The 19475-nt window shown below is 38.6% G+C and overlaps 2 protein-coding genes and 1 long non-coding RNA gene across 9 annotated transcripts in view; 1 reads left to right on the top strand and 2 right to left on the bottom strand.

Annotated features, from left to right (window-relative positions):
* The window catches only part of LOC143019972 (uncharacterized), a 400229-nt gene that overhangs the window by 303091 nt on the left and 77663 nt on the right, over positions 1-19475 (top strand). The gene's annotated exons all lie outside the window — the stretch shown is intronic.
* The window catches only part of LOC143019740 (serine protease ndl-like), a 232041-nt gene that overhangs the window by 138908 nt on the left and 73658 nt on the right, over positions 1-19475 (bottom strand). The gene's annotated exons all lie outside the window — the stretch shown is intronic.
* LOC143019968 (cell adhesion molecule Dscam2-like) overlaps positions 1-19475 on the bottom strand; it is a 115034-nt gene that overhangs the window by 76720 nt on the left and 18839 nt on the right. For 5 of the 6 annotated variants that reach the window (XM_076176025.1, XM_076176022.1, XM_076176024.1 and 2 more), the window contains exons 9-15: positions 19074-19213; positions 17743-17874; positions 17567-17578; positions 17300-17448; positions 9096-9250; positions 5080-5381; positions 3427-3573 (exon numbers count right to left, since the gene is read on the bottom strand). In XM_076176025.1, coding sequence (XP_076032140.1) covers positions 3427-3573; positions 5080-5381; positions 9096-9250; positions 17300-17448; positions 17567-17578; positions 17743-17874; positions 19074-19213 — 1037 coding nt within the window. The remainder of the gene's footprint in view (positions 1-3426; positions 3574-5079; positions 5382-9095; positions 9251-17299; positions 17449-17566; positions 17579-17742; positions 17875-19073; positions 19214-19475) is intronic. The other variant, XM_076176023.1, reaches the window with a different exon arrangement.

Raw genomic sequence — 19475 nt, 5'->3', positions numbered from 1 at the left:
TGTCTTTATCTATCTAATCCTTGGTTGGTATCTTGTTCCTACTTCCGAAAACACAGATTCGTGTATTTTTTATCAAACCATCTCAGGGTGGTCTATTCTATCTTTTTCTCAGTCCTTTTTTGTATCTCCATTCATTCACAAATTCTCTCATTCTTAACTATGTTATAATTCAGAACTCCATTCAGTACCCTAAAACCATCATATTCCCAGTCCTTCCAAACAGACTTTCTCTTGAAAATACTACTCAGGGTGTTTGCTGGAAGTCAGAAGGAATGTCAGCAAACGATGCGCAGCCGATAGAGGTAAAGTCGAAGAGATTAGTAAGAATGTAAAATCTAGAAATATAGATAAAAGCAGCGCAATGGAAGGTGAAGATAATTATTTCCATGGATTTAATGAGGGAGGAGATGACAACCTCCCCCGATTAGCAAGTCTAGAGGAAAAACAAGAGAAAATAAACGAACACTGGGAGGTTAGGTTCAGTCAACTTACACGGATTACACAAAGAGCTGATAAATTGGAAGAACTAAAGAAGGAGAATCAAAACCTAAATAAAGAAATAGAAGAATTGAAAAGACAGTTAAGAGAAAGGATGAGAATAAGGAATTAAAGAATAATAATAGAGAGAATAAAGAGTCAATAGCAAAAGAGGTACATGGTTGGAAAAATGTCCAAAAGAACAACAAAATTGAATTTAGAGAAATAGTAAAACAACAGATGAAAGAGCAAACTAGGGACACAGTTATTAAAGTGATGAGAGAGAAGGAGAATATAGTAAGAGACTTAGCAGATATAAAGAAATGTATAATTATATTAGGGATGGAAGAGAAGCATAATCCAAATAGGATTACAAGATTAAGGGAGGAGAAGGAAAAAGTAAACAAGATATTAGAAGAAGCTCAAGAAGACGAAAAAAAACGTAAATTGAAGAAATATATAGACTAGAGAAATACAATACATATAAGACAAGACCAATTATATATATATATATATATATATATATATATATATATATATATATATATATATATATATATATATATATATAGACCAATTAACTATACAACTTATATATATATATATATATATATATATATATATGTGTGTGTGTGTGTGTGTGTGTGTGTGTTAAAGACAGATTGAACATTTTTAGAAGCTCTGCCATGGGATCCTCTTGAACCATCACACGTAGCTTGGTTGCTAACGTCTTGACCTCATGATTATGGACGCACGGGTCAGGGTTCGAAGCCCATGGCAGAGCTTGTTAAAATGTTCAATCTGTCTTTAACATACACAATTTGTCGGAGGGCTCGCCTAATACGGGAATTGTATGAAAATGAGACTAGATCTTCTGATGTTACGTGAAGTGTGGTCGGGGACTTGTATAGTCCTTTTGAACCATCACACGTAGCTCGATTGCTAGCGTCTTAACCTCGTGATTATGGACGCACGGGTCAGGGTTCGAAGCCCATGGCAGAGCTTGTTAAAATTTTCAATCTGTCTTTAACATACATGACTTGTCGGCGGGCTCGCCTAATACGGGGATTGTATGAAAATGAGACTAGATCTTCTGATGTTACGTGAAGGATGGTCGGGGACTTATACAGTGCTTTTGAACCATCACTTGTAGCTCGGTTGCTAGCGTCTTGAACTCGTGATCATGGATGCACGGGTCAGGGTTCGAAGCCCATGGCAAAGCTTCTAAAAAAGTTATATGTATATATATATATATATATACAGTATATATATATTATATATATATGCATGTGTGTGTAAACATATATATATATATATATATATATATAATATATATATGTATATATATATATATATATATATATATGAGATATTGTCTGGTAATTTAGATTCGGGTTATCTGATAGAGAAGTTCAGAAAAATCAAATCAGGTGAAAATAATAAGTGAACATTAAAGAAATTACATAGAATAAACATAGAAAAGGAAAATAGAACAAAGCAAGAGAGAATATAGGTTGATGAAGAGGACAGGTTACCGGCATCACTCATAATTACGTAATTCAAGTTACGTATAGCCACGATCTTGTGAGGCAGACATAGTTTCACTCTCTAATTTTCTAAGCTGCAGAAATAATTTTCTTTCCTGATTTCAGAGAAACAATACTGGCTAAACAATATATGAAATGGCTATTTTCTTTTCTTAGAAGTATGCTAAATTCTAATTTTATGGTATGTTCACTACTGTCACAGTGTAGTAGCTGGATATGGGCATGCACCATAGGAATAAATACAAAGAACACTTGTCATTTCCTGGAACGAATTAGTATGTTTTTAGTTGTACTTGTAGTAAAGTTTTCTTTTTATACAGTGTGTAAACAATTTAAAATATTGTATCTAACATGTCGTGTAAAGAATAATTAGTTTTATCTAGTAATAACAAATCACCGTAATTAATCTTTTTACTGTCACAATTGGGCCGAGATAAAAAAAAAAAAAATGCCTGTATTATGGTGTAGACATTGTTTATAAAGCTTGTGACATCTAAGAGACGTAATGTGAACGTGCTGCAGGATTATGTAGGAGCACACTGCAAACTTTTTTAATGTATTACATATACTATCCTTACTTCTTTGAGTGCCCAAAGACAGCGTTATACACACAGGTAATTGCCAATGATGCACCAATGAAAACTTCTTCAGAGAGATATCTCAGTTCAAATTGATACCCCGTAAGTATACCGTCTACCCACACATCTTGGGTGTTGTCATAAATATTTAGGGAGTCGAGACTTTTCTCAGAAGACAATGAAAAACTTTCAATATTACTGAAAATTGTCTGTTTTGCTATAGGACGCTCGGGTTAGTACACAACTCATGACGTCACTGGAACTAATCCCAAAAGATGGCGTTGTATGTAGTGGTTTAGAATGCAGATTAGCAGACGACAAAATTCTTCGTAAAAAAGTCCCTCAAATAGTACTTTTGAGATGAAACGTTTGTTTCAAGCATGGTTCTCGTGAAAATAGACATTATAAAAGAGAAAATGCAAAGTTGTACCTAAGCTTGATGGTTACCCTTTAAGTCCTCGTAATCATGGAGGTTATCTGTTCCTCCTATCCTGGTCTTGGTATCATCCATCAAAATTTGTAATTTGTAATGTAAAATCAACACTTAGCAATTTAAAGGTACACTTTTCATGATCTCATACATACACAAAGAATATTACATGGAAGTTTCTTTTAGTACACCAATTAAACAACAAACCAGTTTGGATGGTACCTTCTGCTTTAATTACCAACATATGTTCATCGCAGTGGCAAGCAAAAATGAATGGTTAAAAGAGTTACTCTTGTCTTTAAGTATGTGTTAATAATGGTGAAAAGTCAGATAACTAGCACCTAGAATATCTGTTTCTCAATTCTTGGGAAAATCTTGAAATTGGTCTGCTCACCTGTATCGTCCTGGAAACGGAGGAGTGTGAGGCGATAACCTTGGAGGGGACCGTTCATGGCATCTGGTGGTGGAGGACCCCACTGGATCTGGAGAGAGCCCACATTTCCACCCGAACACTTCACAGCTTGCGGAGGCGAAGACGGTTCTGTGAAGAGATGTAATATTACATTCCACGTTTTATGGTGAGGAACTATTTTCTAATTAGTTCTTCATGGCCAGACTCATAAATTAAACATTTTGGAAACTAAATATACACCGAGGCTACATCTAAGACATATGTTTGAAAGTCATAATAAATGTCTCCATTAATAAAGTGATTCAAAATTTCCAGGGTATGTATAAAATCTCTACTGCTTGGCGAACAGACCTTTTTTCATTCGATCACATGGTAGTACGGCTTTGATGAGCTTTCAAGCCTATCACAAAATGCTCATACTAGGATCTGATATCCTCTACCACACAACAGGTGGAACAATACATACAAATTAGCCAGCAATAATTAATCTAATATATTCCGTTAGGTTTCATATTGTTTTATCTTACTATGATTAGCTTGAAACTAAACTATATTTTACATAACACATCTTTGCGAAATGTCAAAGGGCGCTACATCTACATGATGCACAGTAAATGATGAGCTGCATATTCATTTAAAAACTACTACTATATATTTCAATTATGGTCCCATTTTAGCCACCTTTGTTAGGCCAATTCAGGAAATTGCAAAATATCAAGAGCTGGTTGACGTGAATGGTATTCTGTTGTTTTGCTGAGTATACATTCCATGGGCAAGTTTAAGTGCTTCTCATAACTTATCAAATAATTCATTTTTTTTTGTGTGAACAGCTTAAGTAGTCCAGTGAAAGATATCTGCAAGTGATGGATCTAAGAGATAATGTCGATGAGGACTATCTAACCACCCATCGTCAGAACCAATCAACTCCCTCATCTCTATCTAGGTGCACCCCCCAAGGGTTTGGCACTAGGTCTCTGGGCCTAGTATCTTCATCAAATATGACAATTTTCCTATACCTTTTCTCTTGAGGCTAGTCAGTAGCCGGCAAATATTTCCCTCTTTGCTTACTGGCATGCAACACAGAAATAGACCTACATTACTATAACAGTGGCAATAGTACATTTCTTTCCAGTGTGATCTATGGGAGGGTCCAAGAATAATTACTGGCTGCTGATGGACTGTATTAAAAAATATATTTCAGGACTGCAGTGCTAGGCAACGATTGCCATGAAACAAGACTGACAAGTGGTAAAATTGAATTCATTAACCTTATCAACACAATCATATCACTGCTGCCACCATTTTCAACATCACCAGGTGACTATGGAGGTAGAAAGCCCTTAACAGTCATGTCCTCCATGGAGCTTGAAGCTATAGAACATGATGACAAACTAAAGAAGACCACAGCATAATGAGGAACATTATGCTGTGGTTTTGGAATGGTTTAGATAGTGAGGTGGCGTGGTCATGGAATGTCTACTTGTTTTGGTACTATGCTTGTCAAAATGTCAACAATCTTGGAATTCTGTTGGATGGAAGTAGATGGGGAGGGTGCTGCAGGACAACATGATCCTGGTTCAACGTTTACAAAATATAATTAGACGAATACAACTGGACAGCTAAATGAATACTCACTGTCTTCAGCAGTACGGACGAGGAGTGCCGGTGAGAGGGGGCCACTCCCATGGCTGTTGAAGGCTTGCACCACGATGGCGTACTGTGTCCACGCGTGCAACCCAGCCAGCTGTACACGACCACCTGTCAGACTGCTGCTGCCGCTGGTTCCGACTACTGGTGCCCCGCTTCCACCGCCTCCACTACTGTGGCTTCCACTTACGCCGCCGCTACCTCCTCCCACTCCAACAACTCCAACGGAATTGGTCCCTGCCAAACTCATGCCGACAGTGGTGAAGTTGAAGGAACCCTCAGTGCCAACGCTATGAATAAGAAACAAGAGGAGGAAGAATTAGTTAATTGTGGCCTGTACTATGAACAAGCCTCATCTTTGAGGGAGATCCCAGGGGTGAAGGTGTACTCCCTTCTGCCACATAAGCATGACCCGAATTAAACCAGACATGTTCTTGCATGTCTGGGTATATACAAAGAAAGCTTGGTGTGAGTGTGAATGCAGTAGGAAGAAATTAGGTCGTTTGGTTAAGATGAATGAGTTCAGGGGAACATAATGATGAGGATGAAGACAAACATAAGGTTTATGATTAGGGGAATGCTATGAAAACAATACCAGTGCAATATTAATGATAAAGCTAATAACAAGTAATGGCAGCTACCACATTTCCTTCATTTCCTGGTGCTTTTGCTAGTTTTATATTTCAGTGTTATACAATTCCCATTGAATTCAATGGAGCCTGAGTGGCAAAATCACTCTCGTAGACCAAACATGGAGTGTCTGCCATTGAGCTCCCATAATACACATATACACACACGACGGCCGAAGTGACAGCGAAGTTTGGAACTCCAGGAAAACTTCAAATTTTGTCAATCTCAATGGTGAGGGAGTACCTTTGTTGTATTAGTAGGGAAGGGGAAAGCTCATGGTGGAGTGGGAAGGTGAAGAAAAAGAAGAAAGGGAGGAATTACTGAGGAAAATGGAAAGAAATGTGGAAGGAGACGAACGGGCTCCCCGGACGTGAGAAGGAATGTCAACAAAAAGGCTGCAGACGGCGCAGGCGAAGTCGAAAATATCAGTAAAGGCAGTAAAACTAGAAATATAGATAAGAACAACACAATAGAAAGTGGAGATAATAATATCCATGGATTTAATGAGGGAGGGGATGCCAACCTCCCCCGATTAGCAAGTCTAGAGGAGAAACTAGAGAAAATGAACGGACACGGATTACTCAAAGAGTTGATAAATTGGAAGAACTAAAAAAGGAGAACCAAAACTAAATAAATAGAAGAATTAAAAAGACAGTTAAAAGAAGTAAAAGATGAGAATGAGGAATTAAAGAATAATAATAAAGATAATAAAGAGTCCATAGCAAAAGAGGTACAGGGTTGGAGAAAAGACCAAGAGAATAACAAAATGTGTGTGTGTGTATATGTGTGTGATTCACCATGGTCTTGGATCACGTGTTGGATGAGAGCTCAGAGCTCGTATGACCGATCTATGGGTAATACTGTGACCTTACACGCATACACACACCCAACTCCCCGCCCACGAGAGATGGAGTAACACTCCGGAGCGAAGCGATACTGAAATTATTTCAGCCAGGGAGGGGGGGGGGAGTCGAACTCGGACTGCCGTAGTAGCAGGCGAGAACTCTAACCACAGCGCCACGAGATGTGTGTGTGTGATTCACCATGGTCTTAGATCACGTGTTGGACTCGTGATCGACAGTTATTAACCTCCCGGATGAGAGCTCAGAGCTCGTATGACCAATCTATGGGTAATACTGTGACATTACACGCACACACACCCCAACCCCCCCGCCCACGAGAGTTGGAGTAACACCCCGCAACGAAGCGATACTGAAATTATTTTAGCCCTAGGCGGGAGTCGAACCAGGACAGCTGTAGTAGCAGGCAAGAATTCTAACCACAGCGCCACGAGTGTGTGTGTGTGTGTGTGTGTGCATGTGTGATTCACCATGATCTTTGGATCACGTGTTGGACTCATGATTGACAGCTATTTCCCTCCCGGAAGAGAGCTCAGAGCTCGTATAACCGATCTATGGGTAATGCTGTGACCTTACACGCACACACATACACCCAACTCCCGGCCAACGAGAGTTGGAGTAACGACCCGAAGCGCAGCGATACTGAAATTATCTCAGCCCTGGGCAGGATTCGTGTGACAGTCGGGGACTCTACCAACCGCGCCACCGAGTCGTGTGTGTGTGTGTGTGTGTGTGTGTGTGTGTGTGTGTGTGTGTGTGTGTGTGTGTGTGTGTGCGTGTGTGTGTGTGTGCGTGTGTGTGTGTGTGTGTGTGTGTGTGTGTGTATTTATTTACCTAGTTGTATTTTACGGGACGAGAGCTATGCTTGTAGTGACCCGTTTTCGTATCTCTCCGCATCCAGTTTATTCTTGAAATCGTGTATAGTTTCGGCACTCACTGTTTCTCCGTTTAGTTTTTTCCATACATCAATCATTCTATGTGGGAAGCTATTATTTTTCAGGTCTCTTCTGTAACTGTCCTTTAGCTTCTTCTCGTGTCCTCTTGTTTCTCTTTTGTCCCACTTTAATAAGTCATCTCTATCGAGAATTACCATCCCTTTCATAATTCTGTAAATGGTCAACAAATCACCTTTCTCTTCTCAGTTCCAGTGTTGATAGATGTAATTTCTCAAATCTTTGTTCGCATGAGTGTGTGTATGTTGTATATCACAATTTCAATATAAAGTGTGTGAATAAACAGGGAATTGAAAAATATTCTTATTTTTACCCAAATCAGCCATTATCCATAGAGCGAGGTGGTTAGGCGGGGGATGGCAAGATACTTATCCTTTTTAATTTTCCCACCACACGCGTTCCTTAGAATCCTTCCCACTTAAACTTTGCAAAGACTACACTTAATCACTTTCTTAATAAAACCATCAGTTCATATCCAGTCCACTCATCTTATGGAACAGGTCATCACCTCAGTCTACACTTTATCTGATGATCATATAATTCCGACTGTCGTCCCCGGATTCGAACCAAGGCTCGCGAAATTACGAAGCTGACGCTTTTACCACTAGGCTAATGGTTGTCTAAAATCCTTCAACCTGGGAATGAATCTAGTCCCGAGGAATTAAGTCGACTGCTAACTGCCGTCCGTACTTATATTTTACGAAGAATTAACAACACACAGAGCTTCGTGGTTAAGCTAGTACGTTTCCTTTGTGGACTTTTCGTCGTTGTCATACCTGAATAGGATCACCAGTGACGGTATAATCAATCAAATAATTCCGACTGTCGTCCCTGTATTTGAACCAAGGCTCGCAATATTACGAAGCCGACGTTTTTACCACTAGGCTAGTGGTTGTCTAAAATTCTTCAACCCGGGAATGAATCTACTCCTGAGGAATTAGGTCGACTGCTAACTGCCGTCCGTACTTATATTTTACGAAGAATTAACAACACTCGGAGCTTTGTGGTTAAGCTAGTACGTTTCCTTTGTGGACTTTTCATCGTTGTCATACCAGAATAGAATCACCAGTGACGGTGTAGTCAATCAAAAATTTCCGGCTGATGTTCCCGGATTCGAGCCAAGACTCGCAAGATTACAAATCCGACGCTTTTACCTATTAGGCTATCGGTTATCCGAGAGCAACAGTCGGAATTATTGAATTGATTACACCGTCACCTGTAATTCTATTCAGGTATGACAACGACGAAAAGTACACAAAGGAAACGTACTAACTTAATCACGAAGCTAAGAGTGTTGTTAATTCTTCGTAAAATATAAGTACGGACGACAGTTAGCAGTCGATTTAATTCCTCGGGACTAGATTCATTCCCAGGGTAAAGGATTTTAAACAACCGATAGCCTATTAGTAAAAGCGTCGGCTTCGAAATCTTGCGAGCCTTGGTTCGAATCCGGGGACGACATACGGAACTATTTGATTGACTACACCGTTACTGTTGATTCTATTCAGTTATCTAATGATATTGATAACAACAATGAAAAATAACTATTGGAAGGACTTACTTGTGTTTACGGTAGCCAACGTGGTAACCTTGCAGAGAACCGTGGATGGACTCGGAGGCAGGAGCCTTCCAACGAACCTCAATGGTTGTTGGAGATGACTCGACAATCTCCACGTCTCGTGGAGGTCCTGAGGGTGCTTCTCCGTCAGTGTTGACCTATAAATGACGTGGAGGATATAGTTATAACATATCACATGGGTAAGACATATAGCATTATCCTAATATGGATTACACTTTTTACTGAATGTGGCAATGTCATCAACGTGGAAGAGGTGTTAAGTATTAACGGTGAGGAAGAGATATTGCATATGATATATAATGCGGAAGAAATATCATACATTACTTACTTGGAGTACCTATACCACATGTAGGAGAGCGGCCAAACGCAGGGTATGGGATCCAATATATCGTTGAATATATTGGATCCCATACTCTGCGTTTGCCCTCTCTGCTACAGTGCTGTTGCAGTCGTTGCTGCTTTTACTCACCTATACCACATACATCTCATGTTTTTCCTTCACGTCTCCAAGTCGTCTCTTCAAAGATTTTGTGTGAGAACAATTGTAAGTGTGGAGATGTATTATCTTAGATGTCATGTTTACACGTGTTTTGTATATGCATGTGAATGTGCCCATAGATCTCCCATATAAAGGGGTTTTCATCGAGTCAAATTATACTCCTACACCGAAATCCCACGGGTCCATCCCTCCCATTTCAGTATCTCGGGGATGGAATAGTCCACCTCCCCCGCCATACTAATTGAGTCAAACAGTGCAGTGAGGCACAATTTATTTACAGTAGAGCATAACAGCTGAAGCTGGTTTACCACCACCACTTTACTTTAGGGTAATGCCCCACCTCCTTTTTCCAGTCATCTATGGACCAGATATGGGGATCATCCTTTAGGGCTGTATCACCAATCAATTTATTAACACACTCCCTCCACTTATTCCTACCTTTTGCAATCTCTCTTCCCTGCTCCAGTCATGCACTACATGCATCGAAAACACAGTTAATCTCACCCAGCTGATCAAGGACCATTCATACTCAGGTTCTAGCAAAGGAGTTAATTTCCAAAGCCTGATCATTAGTTGCTTTAAGCCTTCCGAGGGCTACGGGTAACTTAACTCTTCTATTAATTGACTGTATGTTATCTTGCATGCTCGTCACTGTGTAGTGTGTAGTCATTTGTACACGCACCAAAAATTAATTTCAACATATCACATATGTTTACGTCTACAAAACTGGTAGCTCTGTGGAGAGGCGGAATCACGGCTTCCAACTACACTCGTACTATGGGTGGCAAACTGCTGTTAATGCGGCAGGCGGCAGCCAATATGAATCAAGCCCTGACTCCACTTAACTTTGTGGATGTAAACATGCGTGGTACATGGGAACAAGTTTATGGCACCGGGTATACTATTGCTAGCACTTATGGTACACTGTTTGGACAGTCGCTCGTGACGAACTAGATGTGGAAGCAGGGCGTTTGTTTACATGATAGTGAAACAGTGCGAATGGTCCGGAGCAAACGCCATTGTAATGACCAGTTTATAATTTTCGGATATCTGCTATATCTATAAAGTTGATACAATATGTGTGTGTAGAAATGATATTGATATGACGAAAAAATCATCATTGACCAATATCAACAGCAGTCAAGTGGTGATTGGTGGCTAGTAGTGTGAATACGAGGGCGGGTACCTGCCGAATGACTACTGTAGGCAGATCTGTCCATGTGAAGCCGTATTTTGCTACGAAAGGATGAGACGTAAATACGTCACTTTTTTATGAGTGTTTTAAACCAATTTCATCTTCTCGTGATCCCCCCCCCCCAAAAAAAAAAAAAAACGAGCTTCGTGCAATTAAGTATGAACAATTATATATGTTGTTCAAAATGGCAAGACTTCTAGATGGAAAAATATTACGAGTGGAGTTCCTCAGGGTTCCGTTATTGGGCCACTTCTATTCATAGTATTTATAGACTGAAATCTATTGTCTCCAAATTTGCTGATGATACAAAACTGTGCGGAATGGCAAATGATCACCTAAACCAATTAGATATCTATGAAGATTTAGATAAACTACAGCAACGGTCTGAAAAGTGGCTAATGAAATTTAACACAAGTAAATGTAAGGTTATGTACATAGGTAAAAATAACAATAAGTACGATTACAAGTTATTTGGAAAGTCGTTAACAAAAGTGGATAGTGAAAAGGATCTCGGCGTAATTATCAGTGATGATCTCAAATCATCTAAGCAGTGTATTTCCGCCTCAGAGAAGGCAAATAAGATTCTAGGACTGATTGCGCGATCTTTTGATTTTAAAAGTCCATATTTAGAATATGATGTATCTATATCGTCACCAAATCTCATTAAAGACATTGACAGATTAGAAAAAAGTACATCTATGAGCCACAAAACTGATTCTAAATATCAGAAACAAATCATATGAAAATCGACTAAAACATATGAATTTATTTTCCCTAAAAAAGCGTAGATTCAGGGGTGATTTGATACAGGTCTTTAAGATTCTAAAGGGAATTGAAAACATCAAAAGTGACGAAATTTTCACACTGAATGCGAATCAGACAAGAAATAATGGTCTCAAACTGCCAGGGTAGATATAATTTGGAAGTGGGTAGAAACAACTTCGCCAACCGTGTAGTAAATGAATGGAATAAACGTCCTGCAGAGGCAATGCAATGTAGTACAGTTCGAAGTTTGAGGTTCCTTTAGATAAGCACCTAAGCAATATGCAGTAATGTCTGCCATTTTTTTTAGTTATTATTATCTATCTGTTTATTTTTGTTATTTATTCAGTTATGTATTATTTATGATGATTTATTGTTATTTTTCTGTTTGCTTATTATTTATCATAATCTATTCACTTATTTTATTCATTTATCAACTTTTTTATTTATTTGTTTATTTCCTTATTTTTCCGCATCCTACCTAGTTATGGACCAAAAGGTCTCTTGTCGACATGGTCTTCCTTTGTAATTCCTTTGTAATATTCTATTCTCACTTGTCGAGGTAATACAATGTTAAAACTCGTTAAGGACCACCGACTTCAATTTGCTCGGGGAGCTAAAATATATTGTACGGTTGTTAGGGAACAGTCCTTATAGAAATGAGTGTCATTAATGGGGTTCGTATGAATGACTCAACGATTATCCATAATAACATCGCATAGGTTTATTACGCTCGGCCGCTCATAGGGAATGATAGGGCAGAAACACACTATGTCACTGAAAGAGAGTTGCCAGTAATCATAATGTTTGATGGCAAAAGCACTGAGCTCGCGTCTGTATTCATATAATTAATACATACATACATATACCAAGGCTTTCCCCCCCTTACAAGGGAGGTAGCCAAAAAGAAAAAAGCATAAAATCATCCCCATCCAATCCATCCCTAAATACACTCCACTCCCCTACACCCTCCCTCTTATCTTAGCACCTCCTGGATGACGGGTCATCCCCGCACCCTGTCCACTGCCCTGGGTCAGAGCAGTGTCGCAAGACACAGCACATCCACAGCATGGCCGCTTCATTAAATCGGCGACCCCCCTTCTCCGCCCCCCCCATGCAAATAAAATAATCATCAGTATTATAATACTGATGATTATTTATTCTCTACATAAATATTAGTTTCACTGTACGATATGAACACCCTGTTCAAATGTCAATGACATGTTAGACACATCAATTTATGATTCTACATTTTGCTAAGTCGATGCGTCCTGACCTTGTACCCCATCAGTGAGGGTGAAATCTACGAATTTACCACGGTAAATAAATAATGGATAAAATGAAGCTTTCATCCAACAATGTCTATTAAGCAATACAATACCAATTACCTCATGCAATCTGCCTGACATAAACTCGTTTCACAAGTATTGATTTTTCGCCGTTCGCCGTCCACGACGCGACGTTGTCTCTTAAATAATCATAGGTGTCTATGGACACTTGCACATTTCACGACCACGTGTGAAAGGGTCCATAGATACTCCCATAATTAACTGAGATCACATCGTCGTGTCGTGGACGGTGCAAGACAAAAAGTCGATACGTATGAAACAAGACTTAAAGGATAAACATTCCTCACAAGGCTATTTCCCTGGAACATTTCCCACGAGATTTGCAACGTGTTTGGATGAATCTTCATCCTCAGAGTCGAAGATGTGACGATAGCGGAAGGGTAGTTAACGGCACAAAATCACATTGCCCTTCTTCAGAATTTTTTCCTTCGCATCCCTATGGGAAAAGAACCACCAATTCCCTGCAGGATTATTGTTCACATGACAAGAGTATTCCATGAGTAGTTTGCAATTCAGGAGAACCTACAACTCCTACAGTGGCCCAGCAAGGATTGTGAAAACTCTGTTGTGAATCCTATTGTAAAAATAAGGAAAAATGTGGTGAATACGTTGGAAGACGAAGAGGAGAGGACAGCGGTTGTTTTGATGGTCCACGTTTAACGCGTGTGGTAAATTCTCCGGAGGAAAGCACACTTTATGAGGAATATGTCCTCTATGTCAAACACCCTTGTGAGGTAATTGATAAAGGAGGTGGATGAATCTACTACTGAATACTTTATATCTTATTACTCAATAGACTGTTGTATACAAACTTAATTTTTATCCGTTGTTTTCACGCTCACCGATGGGTAATAGAATTAGGACGCAGCAATATGTAAAATCGTCTATTGATGTCACTAACATGTTATTGACACTTTAACAGGGTGTTCATATCATGTGATGAAAACTCATATTTATGTAGAGAATATATAACAGATGATTATTTTATGTGCAATTAAATTGGTTAAAAACACTTATAAAAATGGGTCACATTCACGCCACAGACAGACTCTTAAGCCGTTTACGGTGACAGACCTGTGCATCTATCTACATTAGTCAAGCAGCAGGTAACACCCACTACTCATAACTAACTACCACTTGACTGCTGTTGGTTCTAATCAGTGATTATTTATTGGTCATATCAATATCATATCTACGCACACACATCGCATCAACTTCACAGATATGGTGGAAATTCCGAATATGGTAAACTGTTCATTATAATGATGTTTGTTCCGACCCATTTGCATTGTTTCACTACCCTATAAACAAAACCATAAGCTTTGCTTCACGCTCTCCCTTTTCAACTACTAATTTTGTAAAAATTTTGTATATATGTATGTCTAAATTGTATTTCATATTGTTGAATAAACCTTAACTAAACTAAACCAGTTACATCTATTCCCGTCACGAGCGACTGTCCAACAACTGTGCTGCCGATAGTACATTGACTTCCGCGTTTGTTTATTTCACTCGTTCCCATTTTCTATTTTCCTCAAACTTCTTCTTTCCCAACTCTTTTATTATCATTCTGTTTTTTGTTCTTATTATTTATCATTTATGTCTGGTTACAATTGAGTCTACCATTCCATTTTGAGAACTGTACCTTTTCACCTTTGTTTTAATCCTATGTTTTTTTGTTTTTTCCACTAATGATATTAATACTCTTCGCCGCTCATATATCTATAAAGGCTGGTCATATTTTCATTCATCAAGCCAGAAAATAGAAAATAGTAACAAAAATCACACTCACAAATCAGTACGTTGTCTTTAGTCTCTATAAGCCACAACTAGGTAAACAAATAAACAAGTAGATAAAATACTGAATAAATAAAACAAAAGCACACTCGCGCCACACACACACACACACACACACACACACACACACACACACACACACACACACACACGAGATAAAACGAGATATGAAGACGAGACTCTACGAGCATAGCTCCCCTTCCCGTAAAATACAACTAGGTAAATACACAATTTTGATTTCATGTTTCATACAAAGCATCTCTCAACATTCATAATAAAAGACAAATCCAATTTGCCAGTGGATAAGACGCGTTTTCTCAAAGAAAAGTATAAACAATTAATTGATGTTTAAGGCACCCGTTTTTTGGATCGGAAACGGGACACCGAAGTCATGAAACATCTTGTCAAAAAGCAAGCCTAATTCTCACAAACTATTAGTGCACACGGCAAATTTATTGATGGAGTAAGTAATGGCTTACGGTACATTACAATATATCAACCAATGAAAGTTCAGATCATCTCCCTCTACCTCCTTTCTCAGCATACATAATGTATACTAAATATATATCTTACACTAAATATGTATCTTACATTATTGAACGACTGTTAGTATTAAGCAACACCACTTAATACGTAAAATTTAGTAAATAAATACAAATATTAAAAGAATGTTTACCAAGTTCACTCATGCGCAGTCATTCCGTGACATTTAGATCTAAGGTATATGACATAGTCTACCCCAGTATTCACTGTACTTGGATGCATATAATCATGTGTATGCCCACAAAACTACTCTAAAACAACTTTCAATAGATATATTGAAACAGAATGAAATAGCTGAAATATTCATGTAAATAAAAATGCATCTTATATGGAAGTGCGTCTTATCCATTGGTAAATACGGTAATTGTAAAAGTAAGGAAAGAAAGAAATAAAACTCGAGTTCGTAGTAATAATTCATTGCAGTATATCATGCTGGATACTGGTTAAAATGAATGTCATATAAAACAATTAGATATATACATGTTTTTTCGTCTTCCGTATTAATTTGATGAAGTACGTCCAGTGAACATGGTTGCTACAAGATATATAATAAAAACCACATGCTCTTCACACAACAATTCAGAACACTTAAGTCTAAAACAATATATATATCTGGAGCACATGCAAAAGTTTCATCCCTCTAACCCTTCATCAAGAGGCAGTGGCATTGTACTCAAATTTCCAGCTTTCACCAGATTTTAAATTGCTGTTCAAAGAGTCTTCAGTCTTGAAAATAGGGTTAAATCCACTCTCAAGTATTACCCAATAATATTAAAATTATTTTTGGTCTGGTCTCAGCCATGTAGATAAAGGGTTATAGAGCAATGTAAAGAGTCGGTCGGACAGACAACACAAGTTCTGTTGTTATCATTATCATCAGCAGCAGCAGTAGGGGAGGGTGGAAAGGCTGAATCCTCACCCCCTGAACATGAAGAAGACACAGAAGTTTGTCAAGAAAAAGAGAACAGATGACATGCGCCTGACGCCACAGCCAGACTTCAGAGGACTCGGTAGAAGCACCTGCAATTAGCAGACATCTCTCAAGTTTCGAATAGTCTGATCCTCTTCCATAAATGAACATGTTTGGGATGAAGATACTCAAGAACACTCCAATGGATTAACAGGGTTGTGATCAAGTCTGAGTTCTCTTATTTTGACTAAAGAAATTTGTATGAGACAACTAATATTTTCCATCTGATAATGGCTATCATCTTAATTTTTGTCTTTGCATGAAAATACCAAGAAAATATGATTTTTAGACCCAAACAAATTGACGGAATTTACAAAGATAATTATAATTACAGGAGGTTCAAGTATATGATATATTTATATGAATACATTATTTTCAAATGTTAATTAATTTCAAGACGTGTGGTAGCATTAGCTGAGGGTTACGGGGTAATGATTTTAAGTTCGATTAAGGGCCAAATATTTACAAGGAAGAAACAATATGTTTATAAAAATCTGGAACAGTAGTATTACAAAGATCAAGTCGTCTACACTGGGAGGGTGTTCAGTTCTAGCAAACTCTTAAGAATTGGTTGGATCATTATTGCTATGCGTCTTTCGACATGAGCAGTTCGATCTACATTTGACAACGCAAAGGTTTGTACGTGGTAGAGGAGAAAGTTACATTTCACTATGGTGTACTTGATGTCTTCATCCTAACAAGATGGGGTTATAGTGGTGGTATTGCTGCTGCTGCTGCTGCTAACATGGTAGGTTTAGCAAGGGCTATTCATCCGTCTTTTCACTATCTACTGAAGGGAATAAGGTAACTAACCAAATCAACTTGGCTGAAATTCACCCTCTTTTAACTCATTCATGTTCAACGGTTCTGACTTAATCAAGACAACTTTATTCAGGGCCATGAGGACCCTACAACAGGACTGAGAAAGTTCTTGTCCCACATGATCTTCCCCTTTTAGCTGAACCCAATGACTCTTAGGTTAACCACAACGAAATACGCAAACTAGACTTAGATATAAACCCCTTCAGCCAAGTTAAGTCACAGGAGAATGGAAATTTGTACGAGACTCACCTGCAGAGGTTCAGATGGTTGAGACTGGCCAAGGGAATTGGCAGCCGAGACTCTAACGTGATACAACGTAGCAGGCACCAGCGGTGCTAACCTGGCACTTGTACTGTGGCCCTCGACCAGAACCTCGCCCTCGCCTGATGACCACACACCTGTTCGTGGAAGACCAAAGATTAAGGGACTTCGCGTAAAAGACTGCAAGGAGCTATTGCACCAGTTAACACATTTATTCTTTGGACCAAGCAACAGATTTTTAGCGCGAACACTTACGGTGTTGAAATTCTGAAAAGAAAAGAACAATATGGATATTCAATACTGTGTGAGGCCGATGAAGAGGAAAAGGATGAGGACAATAACGACAACAACAACACACTTTTTGTGGGTGAAGGAAACAATACAATGAACTATATTTTCAAGTTCAACAAAGCTCAGTGAGTACCACTCACCCTGTGCCACTTTGTAAGATACAATGTAGCTGTCCACTGGAGAGTGATGAGACCTTGGAGGCAACCAGGACACCACCAAAGACCGGGAACCGGTCTCAGACACGCGAAGTCCATGAGGAGGTCCCGGTACATCTGTAAGAAGAAAATATTAGTATCCACTCGTGAGGTTTTCTTCGGATCATTTTGGATGAAAACATTCTTGCACGCATGTTTGAGGTTATGGTTCAAATTGAAAATCTGAGTTTTCCTTTTTATTACAAATATTTACTTTAGCCTTCACTTCTGATCTTAGTATTTGGGTTATTTTACACTGCAGAGGGAGATTCTTGATAGATCCTTGATTACTACCGTACATAAGACCTCCGGGACTTTCATGACACTTGTACAACTTAAAAAGACATAATATTCTTAAACACATTAATTTTCATTGACCGAAAAAAGTACTAATATACTTTTGGTTTACTATCTTCCCTTTCCACTTTTAATCTCTAAAATGTGCCTTCCTTATCACCTTCTCTATTAACTATTTTTTTAAACAGGGGTCGAGGAAGTTTTCATTTATTTTGGGTTTGAAGGTTAGGATTGTGACAACTGTACGTGGAGAAGTTCACTATAAATAAGGTAACTTATATTCAAGTTAAATCAACATGGAATATGAACAAATGAATCTGAAATTGAAACTCCTGAACTATAAATCAAAATAATTAAATGTGAACTTAAAACAGTTGCTTTGTAGTCAAAATAATTAAACATCGATTCAAAATATGCAAAGCCCTGCTTAAAATGATTGAATAATACAAATAGAAAAAATACTGTTTAGCAGTATTTCTTAATCTAACCTCCCTTGTAAGGGGGAAAAAGCCTTGGTATATGTATGTATGTATCTTAATCTAACAGTTATTCTTGTAGTTACCTCTTCTGCGTTTCCAATATAGGATACCTTGCTGTGACATTCCGCAAATTATGTGATTTTTTCGGCGTTGGTCTCTTCACCAAATACAATATATAAGTTCTACTACTGTTTCAAGTTGAAATTCACATATTTTGAATTAGAGTTCAGTTGCTTTATTTTGCTTTTTAACTTGCAGGTGGAAAGCTGCAGTTTCTTCAATTTTTCTGAAGCTCTTTTATATATAGAACTGATTCATACCAAGGTACATCAGGTAATTTCATTCAACTTAAGGGCAGGGGAACAACTGAGACTCAGCGTAAGTCTCGGCTGCACAACCAAATCATTATTTAGCTTTTCCCACAAAATATGTACAGAACACAAATTTTTTGACGGGTTTTTGGTTATGGAATCCCCTACAATTTTTGATAACATTACTCACCTTGGACGACAAGCATGATGGTGAAGGTGTCTTGGCCGTAGGTATTGGAGGCCTTGCATGTGTAAGGTCCTGCCCCCTCAGTCTCTACCGACGTTAACAACAGCTTGCCCCTCACTCCTCCTGCCATTTCTTCCACCAGACTGTAAAATAGGCTAATGAGTACACGCTTTTGCCTCAAGATTCACTGATTGATTTTGAAGATGTGTAAATGTGAAATGGTTCTCTCAGATATTGGAACGTAACAACTAGTAGATACCTATCGTTGGTTCCAATACAAAAATACTCAGGGGTGTAACAGAGTTGGGTGGTAATGGATATAATAGGGTGAGGTGGACATTAGACGGGTAAGGTCACTTAGAATCAGTTGGGTTGAGTTGAAGTGGGATGGGTTGGGATGGGATA

Source organism: Oratosquilla oratoria, chromosome 38 (genome assembly GCF_046742065.1).
Source record: "Oratosquilla oratoria isolate Oo_2021 chromosome 38, ASM4674206v1, whole genome shotgun sequence".
NCBI classification, from domain to species: domain Eukaryota; kingdom Metazoa; phylum Arthropoda; class Malacostraca; order Stomatopoda; family Squillidae; genus Oratosquilla; species Oratosquilla oratoria.
This window is presented reverse-complemented; position numbering and strand designations above follow the sequence as displayed.